Below are 14,604 nucleotides of genomic sequence, written 5' to 3' on the forward strand. Positions count from 1 at the left end.
CACAGTAAGTAATACAGGAGACAGGAAGAGGTCACTTTGGCCATAATTAATATAAAGGATAATGGTTTGTATGGAATCTCGTAAAGGGTAAAGCAAGCTGCTGTAATCCCTTGAAACCTCCTTTTCAGCGGTACAATTTAATCTTTGGATCAATTTTCCTGCACTGACGTCACTTTGGTAATTTTAGTAGTCTAGTGCTAATTTTTGAAATGTAATTTAATCTTGCTTGGCAAAGTTTTTCTTCTGTTGCTGTTTCACTTTTGATCCAATCAGAAAATCGCGGGAACAATTTTTCTAGGGTCGGAACAATCGCACTGCCCTTCCCCTTTGGATGCCCCATTTTCTCAATAATCTGGTTGGTTGTGAGTGAATTACTGATAATCCAGAGGCACCACTGGATTCAGCTGCCACTAGAATCACCAAAGGAAGATTTCATTGGATTCAGAAGAGTGGTTTACATTTGAAGGCTCATTGTATTCTTTTTGTGTTAATTATTGCAAATGGGTAATCCACAGGTGGTGGCTCTTAGCTAAATATTCCATTTATCGGAACATAGTACACTCCTCAGGGAATCTTACAAAAAGACACACGCTGTAGGTTATTTTTAATCCTTACGCTTATTTGAATAGTGAATTTGTTATGCAGTCTCTCAAGGGTAAATTCTATCATGGAAGCTTGATTACACATTTTTCAAGACTGTTTTCATTTAATACAGTGTCCTGGAAAGAGCTAAAGAGTAAAGACAAAGGGAGAGCAATGAAAGAATGGAACTTGGTCAAGTTTCTGAATTTTTAATATCCTGAAAAAATGATATTACGCTAGGAATTATCAGGACTTTGTTTCTTTCCGGGCTCAAGGAACATAATGTTCCCAGAAGCCTCATGTGACGGGTGCATTCAGGGCTGCCCGTGACACTTAACAATGTTTACAAACAGGTGGCCTGAAGTTAAGTGGAGTCAATATACAATTTCTCACCCTGTAGAAATAACCACTTTGCTGCCACATGAGTAACCATTTTTTTTTTGCAACTATCAAGCTTGAAATCATTTAATCAGGAATGTAAATTAGTTATATGCCTCAGTTATAAAAACGTTGATGGGATTGGCTATGGTATTGATTTGGGGTGGAGGGAGGAGAGTTACAGCTGCTTTTTAAAAAAAATTATGTATATATATATATATACACACATATACATACATACATATATATACATATACATATATATGTATATATATGTATATATACATATACATATATATACATATATATGTATATATATACATATATATACATATATATGTATATATATGTGTATATATGTATATATATGCATATGTATATATACATATATATACATATATATACATATATATACATATACATGTATGTATGTATGTATGTATACATATATATGTATATGTATATGTATATAATGATATCACATTCCTATTCCAGAAATGCAAACAGCATTGTCTCTTCCTTGGCAAGAGTAGTGGCCACTCGGCTCAGCCAAGAATAACTGTCAGCACTGCCGTTACACAGGCTTCTAAGAGAGCCCGTGAAATAATGGATGGTGCACTCTCCTATATGTATTTATGTTCAGATAATTTATTTAAATAATGTTGCTGGCACATGCTTTATAACTGCTTGCATTTTGCTACACAGATTTCAGCGTATCTTGCAGACTATGCAATTCATTTGGAAAATGTAATTTCCATCCCTGCATACTAATCGATTTCTTCACAAACACCTGCTATCAGTTATGATAATAAAAATGCCACTCTAAATTGAAAAAGGGCCAAATAGAGCTTCCTAAGGAAATGACTTAAGTGTCTTTGAATGCTACTAAATGTAGTAATGTGCTTATGTGGTGCCAACATTTTTTTCATCATTTGCATTTTCTGTAATTTTGCCCTATTACAGCATCCCTCTCAAATGATGCCTCATAACCATTTCCTTGTGGATTGGTAAACTGAGTTGTCAGGAGTTGGTGTCATGGGGTGTGGACAAGATCTGGAGTTGGGCAGTGTGATGTTAGAAAACACTAGCTCATGCTCCTGGCTACACCCTGGGTCGTTTCTGATTTTATGAGTAAGTCCCCGGAAACTGTAAAATTGGCTGCTCCTTGGTTTTGCACACACATAGACACCAAATAAAATTTCCTTCATTCATTCCCTGCAGCCTCTAGTTCATTCCACGCACCAGTGCCAAACTAATCTTACTCAATCACCAATTCCCTTGTGTCCTTCCGCTGCCCAGGCACCTGGCATGGTTCTCCATCAGCTGCCCCACTGAATCTCACTCTCTGGCCTGACTTCTGAGTTCCATCCCCTCTCATCCTGTGACACAGCCCGCCTTTCCCTCACTGCCTCCAGACCGACATGTGCCTTTTTGGTCAAGCTTCCCTCCTTCCTGCCCCAAGTGGTCTCCCTTAAATTCTCTTCCCTGAACTTTTGCTTATGCTCTTGCCCTGTCCAGGTTCAGACATCCTTCCCCAGTTCTTGAGCCTTCCAGGCCCTCTTTTATCATTCTGGTCCGCGTCTTCCTTTCTCTTCTCTGAGCCCCAACGGGATGAATTCCCTCGACACTAAGTTGCTCATTTATTTGTTCATTCAACGAGCATTCATCACATGCCTACTATATGCCAGCCGTCAGGCTGTTCTCTCTTCCCTTGAACGTATTTGTTTCTTTTCAAATGTATCAGTTTCTCTGATCTTCTAAGCTGCCTGAGAGAAGACATATCTGGCTCCTCCTTCTGTGATCCAGGATGCCCAGGCAGGCCTGGGCACAGAGTATGTATGCAGTAACTGCGTGTTGACTAATTGATCCCTAATGGTTTGAGGTAGGGAATTTTCTGGTTAATTGCATGTTCTATTTGATTAGTATTTCCATGTGTACTATACATAATCATTTTGCAAAGCAGAATACTATAAACCACTCAACTATAAAACTATTATTAACATAATTTGAGGTTTGATATTTGAGGAGAGAATTCACTGGGGTCTCAGAGCACTTCTGTAAAGATCTATTATCTGCATACTGTAATGTGAAGGTAGAACATCCAGGAGGCTGACCCCCAGTGGTCTCTGATTGGCACTGGTTGGGGAAGGGGGTGGAAATGAGCCTGTACTGAGAACCTGCTGGCCAATAGGCCTCACGTCATGCCCTTACAAACCGGAAGTCACTTCTTTGAAGAAGTTTCTGATAAGTTTTGAAATCTCTCCTTCTCTTTTCTCTTGCTTACAAGAGTAGAGAATGCATTTTCTGTGGGAGGGGGAAGAAAGTGTGGACAACTGGTGGGAGAGTGGGGGGAGGGGGGGAGAAGTCGCGAGGGGTTTCAAACGGTCTGATGAGAACTAAACGCATCTGGACGGCCAAAAAGCCCAGCGACTTGAGGACTAGGTTTGAAGACTGTTTACGATACTTCCTTTGTGGGGCGAGACAAGTTCTCTAGCTTCTCTGTGCCTCGTTTTTGTCCTCTGTAAAGAATGGGATTAAGAGCAGCCTAACCGACATTCTAGGCCTGAGGGGGGATGAAGTGATGAGTCCGTGCAAATCGTCGGGTCCGGTGTCTCTCACGTGCTGGGTACTCCGCCGGCGGTTAGTATCAGGGGAGAGACCCCAGCCGGGAAGCTGGAAACCATCCGTGTTGCTTTGTGCCACCCACTCTTCTGTTTTCAGTCTCTGCAGTTTCTGTTAACGGTCTCGGTTTCTCGGTAGGATGGAGACGTAAGATCCGAATCCACACATGGGGAGTTTTCGGTTTCGGGAAGGAAGGTCACGGCCTTGCAGGGAAGCAGGGTTTTAATCTGCTGGTGAAACATACGGAGCCAGCCTACCGTCCTGATAAGGAGGGGGCGAGCAATCCGTGCGATTTGTCCCAGCGGCCGTGCGGGGAGGAATGACGTCCGTGTCGATCCCTCTGTCCCCTGGGATGTGGCTGCAGGCCTCAACCTGTGGAAAGGCTGATTCGGTGAAAGAAAGTGGCCCCCGTGCTGTCCCCACCTAGCAGCACGTTCCCGCTTGCGGGAGGGTGCCTCGGACTGGGGGAGAGGCCGAGAGGCCAGCACTGGGGAGGAGTTACTCCTGGGCGCACAAGAAGCATGCCTCCATCAGACAGGACAAATGGAATCGATAAAAATTCCCAAAGAAGTGATGCTCACCAGCCGGGAATCAAAGAGCCCCGGGGCCAGGCATTTGGGGTTTGCTTCTGAGCTGGTGTGAACGGTAAGAATTTGGGTGAGAGACGCCCCATCCCACGAAAGCCCCTCCTCCCCCCGCCCCGGTCTAAGCCCCGCCCCCGTCACCGGAAGGTGACGGACCTGAACTTGTGCTGTGTGTTTGCCTTCCAGCCCTGGCTGCTCAGGCCTATGCTCTGAAAGAGGAGAACGACAGTCTGCGCTGGCAGCTCGACGCCTACAGGAACGAAGTGGAGCTGCTGAAACAGGAGAAAGAGCAGCTTTTCCGAACGGAGGACAACGTCACCAAGGACCAGCAGCTCCAGTTCCTGCAACAGACCATGCAGGGCATGCAGCAGGTACCTGGGCCCAGACTTTTCTTTTTTTTCCGCGAGGGCAAGGGGTGCGTGCGTTCCGCGGACGTGAGACGGGAGCCATTTGCCGGGAAGGGTGAAGGAGAAGAAAGGACAAGCGCCAAGCTAGCAAGGAAAGGAAAGTGCCGGTGACTGCAGAAGGGCAGAGTCTGCAGAAAAAAATCAGGCTAGAGAAGAAGACCCGCGAGGCAGGAAGCTAAGGAAAAGAATCTGGGAGGTCGAAAGGTTTGTAGGGGGAGGTGAGCCGCGTGGAAAATGGTCAGAAAATCCTCGTGGATCACGACGCAAGGGTTTTAGCATCTGAGGACATTTCTTTACGGTTATTGATTTATTTTGAAAGAGCGAGAGCATGCACGCCTGTGGATGAGCGGGAGAGGGGCAGAGAGAGAGAGAGAGAGAGAGAGGGAGCGAGAGGATCCCAGCAGGCTCGGTGCTGTCCGTGCAGAGCCCCACGCGGGGCTCGAAATCAGAAACCGTGAGGTCATGACCTGCGTGGAAATCAAGACTTGGACCCTTAACCGTCTGGGCCACCCAGGCCCCCCACCACCTGAGAACTTTTAAGTTAAAAGCACGCCAACAGATTTCCAGAAGCATGGTGAGCTTGTTTTCAAGCTCGGTGTACGTGTAAACTCTGGGTTGGTTTCACTTCTTTTGGATCATCCTTAGGGTCTAGTCAGGTTTCATGAACACACTGTACATACTTAAGACACGTTTGTTGCTGGAAAAGATGAAGTTCCAGAATGGGGGGTACGGGCAACTTTAAAAACAGGCTGGTATCTATGCCTTTGTGAAGGGTGCCAGACCTCAGCCTCATGCACTGAAGTTAAAGATGTGTCTGTGGGAACTGTCAGGAAGAGACAGGAGCTGTGGGGCATTGGAGGAAGGAGAAGGAACTTGGACTGCTGGGATGAGGGCTTGAGGGGAGGGGAGGCCTCAGCAGTCGGGAAATGGAACCAAAGACTCATAGCCGGATTGATATCTGAAAGCATCACTTAACGGCGTTTGAGCCTTCGAGTGACCTTGTAATGATACAGCGTAAATTGTCATCACACACAGTATTTTATATCACCCCTCTGAACGTACAAACCTAACCACTCTTTTCTGGGGGAAAAAATGTGTTTTTATTTAAACAAGGGGAATGGAAATAGAATGATGGGACACTAAAATGTAGAGTAAGAAGAATATTGTTTTAATGCCCCTATCCATATGGACTGCTCTCCAAGCTCAGGAGCATGGATTGCCTACAAAAGTGTCTTAATGATTAGAGGTAACTGCTACAGAAACATTAGCCAAGCAGGGAAAAATAATTGAGAGGAAAGGATTATAAAAAAAAAAAAAAAAAAAGATGTACAGATTGGGATAGAAGCAAGTTAATGACCAACTCACAGAAATTATGTCTTAAATGTCTCCTGCCATTTTAAAGCGATTTTTGAGTCTTGGCTTTGAGTCCTAACTGGTTGGTGTTCACAGTGTGTGTTAGACAAATCAGTGCGATTCAGAGGTCAGAGCCAGCCAGGAAAATGTCATTACAGTTGCCGCTCAGGTCCCCGCACTTGGAAATTGGTGTAACAGCTGCTGTGCGAGGCTCCCGGGGTTGTCCATATGCCCCAACATGGGCTGTGTGTCGGCGCCCCTGCCGGGAGGAGAGTCTGTCTGTCAATTTCCCCAAAGACCATGAGGCCAGACCTAGGCCACAGTTACCATCTCATGCCTCATGCAATGGGCCCACTTTTCCTCCAGTAAAGATTACCCCAGTTGCTTGAAAAGTTGATGGAATTGGGGACGCCTAGGTGGTGCAGTCGGTTAAGTGTCCAACTTCGGCCCAGGTCATGATCTCATGGTCCATGGGTTCAAGTCCCGCATCAGGCTCTGTTCTGACAGCTCAGAGCCTGGAGCCTGCTTCTTATCCTCTCTCTCTCTCTCTCTCTCTGTCTTTCTCTCTGCCTCTTTCCCACTCATGCTATCTCTCTCAAAAATAAATAAACATTAAATTTTTTTTTAAGTTGATGGAATGGTTAAGGCAATCAGAGATTCAAATATGAAGGAAATCTGAGGAGGTAAGGGTGAGCTCGGCCGTCGGGGAGAAGGATGCCCGGGAGTCAGCATCAGGGACTGCGAAGCTGCAGCCCCTTGAGAGAGGCGTTTGGTTATTGTGGCTGCTCACACATTTACAGAATTTCCTTGCCAGTAGGAAATGTACTTTAAAATAGTTTTGTTTTGTGGGATTTGGTTTTGGTTTTGGTACGATTTGCTTTAAATAGCAGAATTTTTTTTTTAATTTTTTAACGTTTATTGAGAGAGAGAGAGAGAACAAGTGGGGGAGGGGAAGAGAGGGGGGAGAGAGAGAGAGAGAATCCCAAGCAGGCTTTGTACTGTCAGCACCAAGCCCAACGTGGGGCTTGAACTCGCGAACGCGAGAACACGATCTAGGCTGAGCCCAGGAGTTGGAGGCTTAACCGACTGAGCCACCCAGATGCCCCAAATAGCAGAAATGTATTGTCTCATGGTTCTAGAGGTTAGAAGTGCAAGATCAAGGTGTCAGCAGGAGTGGTTCCTTCTGAGGGCTGTGAGGGAGAACCTATTCCAGAACTTCCCCAAACTTCTGGTGGTTTCCCTACAATCCTTGGTGTTCCGTGCCTTGCAGAAGCATCACCCTAATCTCTGCCTTCATCTTCACATAGCATCCTCTCTGTGTGTATCAGTGTCCAAATTTCTGCTTTTGATAACGATACAATTTGTATAGGACTGAGGGGCCCATGCTATTCCACTATGACCTCATCTTACCGAATCATACCTCTAATGACTCTGTTTCCAAATACCATTTTCTGAGGTACAGGGGGCTAAGATTTCAACATATAAATTTTGAATGGAAAAATTTCAATCATTAATAGACACATGGTAGCTATATTATATATATATATATATACACACACACACATACACATATACGTACGTATATATATATACCCATGTATATATATATACGTACGTATATATGTATACATGTGTGTATATATATATGTGTGTGTGTGTGTATATATATATATATATATATATATATTTTAAGTAGGCTTCACACCCAGGCGGAGCCCAACGTGGGGCTTGAACTCATGACCCTGAGATCAAGACCTGAGCTGAGATCGAGTCAGATGCTTAACCAACTGAGCCACCCCGGCGCCCCTAGATAAATATGTATTTGTTGAACGTAAGAGTAATGGACAAGAGTACAGGGACAAGAACTACCATGGAACCTGTGGGGAACTCTGGATCATTCGGGATTCTTGGACCATAAATAGCAAGGCAGACAGTGGGAGCTGACATCCTACAAGTATTCATAGCTCTTCCTAGCACATGGGAAGCGCTCACTCAGTGGCATTGGCTATGAATTTAATTTTCAGTGGTTATTAGGTAGATGTGTGGCAGTCTCTGTGGCAGCACGTCTTTAATACAGAGTTCCAAAATATGTGTGCTCTTTAAGAGTCAACCTCTACCTTAATATCATTTTGCGTAAGTTACCACAACTTGCTAATTTGAGCCCTACCGCAAAGAATTCTGCTGATTTTAAAATTTACTCAGTCTGCCCCCTCTCCACTTTATTAATTAGAAAATCATGATCTCACAGGAAAGTCAGCAGCTAAAGGAGAGGTTAGCCTCCCACATGCCGTTGTGTTAGCGGTCGATCTACGGGAAATTATTTCTGTAACAAACAGAAGAAAATAAAGTCTTAACAGCCTCAGACCTAGCATACCATTTTTAGAAATGCCCTCAAGTTTAGCGAAGCAGTTTTACCCTTTCTTCTTTTAATCCCTTAAAGATATTTTCACCAACATTATAGTTTCTCTTACGTTCATGAAGAAAACATCATGGGCAGGGGTCCTAAGGCTGAAAACCCTTGGGTGACTTTGGTTGTTTCTGAGTCTACCCCTACATTACGTGTGAGTCACGATTTAATATTAGAGACTTCACACAAAAGGAAATAATAGTTTGTATCCATGGTAACACCGTACCCTTTACCTGATCTTAAGCTGGCAGTGAAGTTAACTTGTCTCTGCCATAAGAGTAGTGAGCTGGTTGGCTTTCATTTGTATTTTTAAGTATACAAGGAAAGAATGTACCTATCGCAAACTCTCATTTATCTTCCAGTTATCCCTGAATTTATCGAGGCAAAATTTACATACAATAAAAATACTCTCTTTAGGGCTACAGTTCTATGAGTTTTGACAGATCGATAGATACACTCATGTGACCAAGACCACAATCAATATAGGATTGTCCTGTCACCCTCCAGAAATTCCTTTGTGTTTCTTTTTAGTCAACCCAACTCCGAGCAACCACAGATCTTTTTTTTCTACCCGTCAGAGTTTTGCATTTTCCAGAGTGTCATATAAGTGGAATTACATAGAATGCAACCGTTGAGCCTCGCTTCTTTCAGTTAGCGTAATGAATTTGAGATTCCTCCCTGTTGCTGTATATATCAAGAGTTCATTCCTCTTTATGCTGGATAGTATCCCAATGTAAGGAAGAGCTATAATTTGTTCATTTGGTCACCAGCTAATGGACATTTGGATGGTTTCCTCTTTGGGGCTCATATGAACAAATGTGCTGGCAACATTCACTTACAGACTTTTTGTTGGGACGTAAGTTTTCATTTCAGTTGGGTAAAAACCTAGGACTAGGATTGCTAGTTCATATGGTAAGTGTGTTTAACTAAGAAACTGCTGGAATGTTGCCCAAAGTGTCTATACCATCAAGCATTCCCATGGGATACAGGAGAATTCCAGTTGTTTCGTGTCCTTGTCGGTCAGCACGTGATATGATCAGCCTGTTTTGTTTCCCTTGTCTTTTTTTAGCCACTATATAGGAAGTGTAGAATGGCATCTCATTCTGGTTTTAATCACACTTGAATTTAAACAATACTTGTATTTTCATTCATGAGGATAGGTCAATATGTCATAATTTTAAATAACCAATTTAAAAATCAATTCCTTTCGAAGCCTTGTGTAAATCATATTGACAGGACTGCTAAATATTCACATAACAACAGGATCCCATTATAAGCTGCTGATCGTAAAACTGTGTGTGACTGATGATGATCATGTCAGAAGGGTCCCTCGTAAATACTTTGAGCCAATGCTTTTTAATAGTGTTAGCAAATGTCATCTGAAGACCAACTGCCTTTAGGCCAGTAAACCATTGGCCCATGTAGAGCAGTGGCTTTCTAACAGTCTTGGCTTGACATTAGTAAAGACCAAGGCTGGCTGTCTTGACAACTTTGAGCAAGACAGGACCAAATTTGGGATAAGAGGATTATCATGATCAACAGCATCTTAGAAATTAAGTAACAAGCGTTTTCCCCCCTGGGCTTAAAAGGGAACATATGTATGGTTTTTCTGTATCTGTCTTACAAAACCTCACCAATCTAGACCAATTTTACAGAGGGAGACAGACAAATATAATACTGCTATTTCCCTAAAATATACAGCAACCCCAGCTAGTTTTGCCAAAGGTTGGTCAAGAGTTGGTCTTTGGGATAGATATTAAGAAAGAAATGAAAGTGTGTTGAAATGACATCAGCGAGTGCGTCTGACCACTTAAGCATCTCTTCTGAAATCTTCTCTAAAACTGTTCAATTGCTTAGTAAGTACTTTTTAGAAGAGATAATGAAAAGTGTGTGCTCATTTCCTCTCCCAAGTTCACGTGCAGTGAAGTGTCACGTGTTCCTGTCAAAGCCAGGATGATCATCACGGCAGCAGGATTGTGCCATAGGTGGTGTTTCTGACCATCAGAAATTTCAGGGAAAGACAGGCGAAGTGAGCTGTACCCAGGAAAATTTTTAGAGGCTTTAAAAAAGTTTTTTTTGCTGGAAAATAAAAACCCTGCCCCTTAAAAATTATAAGAATCCTCGAAAGCCCATCAGGCCCATTGCTTCCAGTGAACCTAAGACGGTGTTTCTGTGAACAACTTGGGAGAGGTTCTATAGGTAAAGAACACAAACAGATGTAGCAGGACTTTGCAACAGGAGTTTCTCTGTTTCCTTGATAATTTTCCACTTTTGTTTTCTGTTTTTATTTTCTTTCTGAAATGCCCACCAGTCAGATAATGGACCTTCCTAGGCTCATGCTATGTGTGTATTATCGTTCTTCTCATGTTATCTGTTTAAACCGTGTCTTTTATCCTTTCCTCTGAAGTTTCTATTTGATCATCAGGTTATTTTATTTCCAAATGTTCTTTTTCTTCTTCGATTACTGTCTTTTCATGCAATTTTTTTTTTTTTTTTTTTTTTTGGTTTCAGTATCTTCTCAGATCTCTTTGAGAATACTAATTAGAATGCTTAAAATTCTTTTTGTTCCTGAGTCATTTCTATTTATTCCAGGATTGGGTGTTTGCTTTTGTGTCTCAATCTGTCTCTTGGCTGCTACAGGTTTCTTTTCGCGGGGTGATGTTCGCTGGGGTGCTTCTCTCTGGGAGGGAAGGGATTACTTCCCCAGGAGCTATGGGGGCGGGTCTGCTGGCTGCTGTGTCCAGCTCTCCTCTGCTCTCCTCCCAGGCCAAGTCTCCTCCCGCACAGTGGGCACTCACTGCTCACCACCAGGCTTCACTTTTGGGACAGTTGGGGATCCCACAGATGCCAGAATCTCCCATACATGAGAATTCCCTGGAGCTCCCGTCCCATTCTCTTTGCTCTTTTAAGTTTATTCACTGACAGCCATCTTAATTGAGTTTCTGGAGGAAGAAAACCCAGAGAGCAGATAAACATGTACTGTGTCTGACATCTTGAACAAGAACGTGTTTCGGGGGCTTTTAACTTTAATCCAGTCCTCGAATGAATTCTTGATTAACGTGCGGGCCAGTGAAGGAGGCAGGAGAAGAGTGTTGCAAATGATTCTGGCTGTCCAGAAATCCATAGGGAAAGGAAGGGCAGCAAGCACATTGTATAGACGTCTAAGAGGAAAGGACATGGGGACTGAAGGCAGCATGTTTTAGAGTGAAGACAGCTGCTTCAGGATTGGGAGGCAGATGCACAAATTAGAAGGGTTTTAGGGTGAAGGAAAGGAAGGCATGTAGTCAGGAGAAGGCAACATGAAGAGGCTGAAATCTGTAATAATGCTAGAGAAATGGTTAACTTTTTGTCCACTCTGCTTTGGTTGTTTGCCCTAGAAGAGTAGAAGAGGCAGGGAATTGCGGGGGGGGGGGGGGGGGGGAATGCTAATGGTGTGGAGGGGGCAAGCCTCCGCTCAAATGGATGCGCACAGAGTAGAGGAATAAAAGCTGTTCCAGGTGGAAGGTGAGAAGGATGTACAGAGGTCACGGAAGACAGAGTGGGGAGAACAGTTCTTCTAATGTAGTTACAAAAAATAAGGGAAATGACACAAACACATAGAAGAATAAGAAAATGGAAAAAGACATTTTTCTAAAGGAAGAAATTCAACATTCTTATAAATGACAAATTACATTTTAAGAGCTTTTGTGAAATATTTAGGTAAATGAACTAAGGGTCGATTAGCTTGGAATTTAAGTTGCAATGTATTGTGAGGATTTCCTTCTAAGTAGGGTTCATGAACCTCAAAAATGACAGTTCGAAGGAAGAAATCACACGTACATCACGATCTGGTTGTGTACTCATTCCGGAAGAAGCACATAACAACATTATCATAATATCTTTAATATATGAAGCATCAGTACAGAAAATAATTCAGTATCACTGGACAGGGCAAGAAAATCACATTATTTAAAAAAAAAAAAGAAAAAAGAAAATCCCATTATTACAGTGTAGAGAAAGAGGCTTTCTTTTAGACTTTCATGTGTAATTAGTAAAACCTTTAATCTTAAAAAGTTCAAAAAATATCTGTCTGTGTAAGTACACACACACACACACACACACACACACACACATCTGGAATCTATACAAGGTAAGGGCAGCAGAGACACAGCCTGTGTTTATTTGATTCTATTTCAACTTCCTAAACGACGTTTTTTTTTTTTCTTTCTGAATAGAAAACAATTCATAAGACATGGCCCACATTCATATTAAAAGTCTTTCACCTCTGACTAGAATAAGAAAACTTAGGGGCACCTGGGTGACTCAGTTGGTTAAGCGTCCAACTTCAGCTCAGATTTTGTGCTGACAGCCCAGAGCCTGGAGCCTGCTTCAGATTCTGTGTCTCCCTCTCTCTCTACCTCTCCCCCGCTCGTGCTCTGACTCTCTCTCTCAAAAATAAATAAACATTGGGGTGCCTGGGTGGCTCAGTTGGTTAAACATCTGACTTTGGCTCAGGTCATGATCTCACGGTTCATGGGTTCGAGCCCCACATTGGGCTCCGTGCTGACAGCTCAGAGCCTGGAGCCTGTTTCAGATTCTGTGTCTCCCTCTCACTCTGCCCCACCCCTGCTCATGCTCTGTCTCTGTCTCTCTGACTCTCTCTCTCTCAAAAATAAGTAAAGCATTAAAAAAAGAGTAAACTTATGAAACATACACATCTCTCAGATGATGTGGCTTTACAAAGTTTTGAGGACCGGACATGATGGTTCACAACAGCCATATTTGGGGTCCATTATTGTCTTCCTTTCTTTTTACTTAACTATCCCAGAGTTTATAGTTTCATTTTGTACCCATTTCTCAGCCAGGTACCTTGGGGTGATGCATTGTAATAGCAGCCCGTGAGACACTGATGATAATCCTCATTCATAACTCACTGGCACCTTTCATTAGGCGGTTAAGTCATTTGGAGAGTTCCCGCTGGCGGCGTGTGTATTTTCTAACATTTGCGGGCCGTATCCTGGCACATCCGAAGAGGGTACGTATCCCACTTGGGTGTGAGACTCCTGGAGTGTTGTTAGGTACATTTGGAACCAGAAATAGAAACCGATTCTCTGATTCTTGGCCCAGCACCTTACATCACGAAGCCCTACCGGTTTGAAATGATCATACCTGACATGTGCACAGGGGTCTGGAAGTTTTAAAAGCACATTCCCGTTTGACTGGGGGCAAGATACAAAAATTAAAAGCAAAGATAAGGGAGAGGAAACCACCCCAAGTTTGTTTTTTGGGTTTTTGGGGGGTTTTTTTTAGCAGTTTCACACAAGGTTGGGTCCCAGGGTATCTTGCTGTTTTCTTTGGACCGAGACCATAAGATAAGGAGATAAGCTAGCTGCCTGTAGGCCAGCTGAGCCATGCCAAGCTCTTGCACCAGGAAATAAAAACACTGAACCAGCAGAAGGAAAAGCTGGCTCCAGCCTGACTCTTTTCTGTACAGCTTTGCATCAGTCAGCCCCTCGGAACCTCAGGTTTCTCATGTGGACCGTGGGTGCTGCCACGGGTCTGTTGGAATAAAATGAGATCATGTATGTGAACGCATTTGGGATGGCTACTTTACAAAGTGTGATCGCCCCATTTCTAGTGAAAATGTGAAGAATTGTAGAGGGTTAAGGGAAGACCCAGGATGTGCAGGGCACGTCTGGACACATCCGAGTTTCCTAACAGCAGGGTGGCCTTGCTCCCACACCCCTTCTCCGAGAGGGCCCCTCCCCACGGTTAATTCACCTCAGTATACTCAGTGCTCACAGTTCAGGAGCATTTGAATTTCGAGTCCTTATCTCAGCATCTCAGGGAGGAAACTGAGACCTAGACATGTCAAGTGACTCGTCCAGAGTATAGCCTGTTCCTGGCAGAGTCAAAGTGCCAACCCAGGTCTGTCTGACCACAGCCCCCATGTTCGGTCTGTTACTCCAGAACCTTCTACAGTATATTCTAGAAGTGGCGCTCCAGAACTGCAGTGGTCAGGGGAGCCGAAGACCAGTGGGCTGTGCCCTTGCTGTGCTTGTTGATTGCTAGCGATATTACTGGCAAGAACCCGCTGCCTGTTTTCTGCCTCTGCCACAGCCCCTCATTTGGGCTTTGCATCAGCAGAGTAAGAGCTGGCAAAAAGAAAATAACAAACATGCGGCTGTTATTTCTTAAATTTGAACTGCAAAAATAAATCTCTTCACTTCGGGGAAGGGAAAAAGAAGCCCTAATAAAACTTAACTATGGGAGGCTTCATCTCATAATTAGT

At 43.6% G+C, this 14,604-nt stretch overlaps 1 protein-coding gene across 7 annotated transcripts in view; it reads left to right on the plus strand.

The window, feature by feature from the left end:
• The window catches only part of ENOX1 (ecto-NOX disulfide-thiol exchanger 1), a 553,951-nt gene that overhangs the window by 456,226 nt on the left and 83,121 nt on the right, over positions 1-14,604 (plus strand). For all 7 annotated transcript variants that reach the window (XM_043579372.1, XM_043579396.1, XM_043579389.1 and 4 more), the window contains one exon: positions 4,353-4,537. In XM_043579372.1, coding sequence (XP_043435307.1) covers positions 4,353-4,537 — 185 coding nt within the window. The remainder of the gene's footprint in view (positions 1-4,352; positions 4,538-14,604) is intronic.

Source organism: Prionailurus bengalensis, chromosome A1, assembly GCF_016509475.1.
Source record: "Prionailurus bengalensis isolate Pbe53 chromosome A1, Fcat_Pben_1.1_paternal_pri, whole genome shotgun sequence".
Classification (NCBI taxonomy): Eukaryota; Metazoa; Chordata; class Mammalia; order Carnivora; family Felidae; genus Prionailurus; species Prionailurus bengalensis.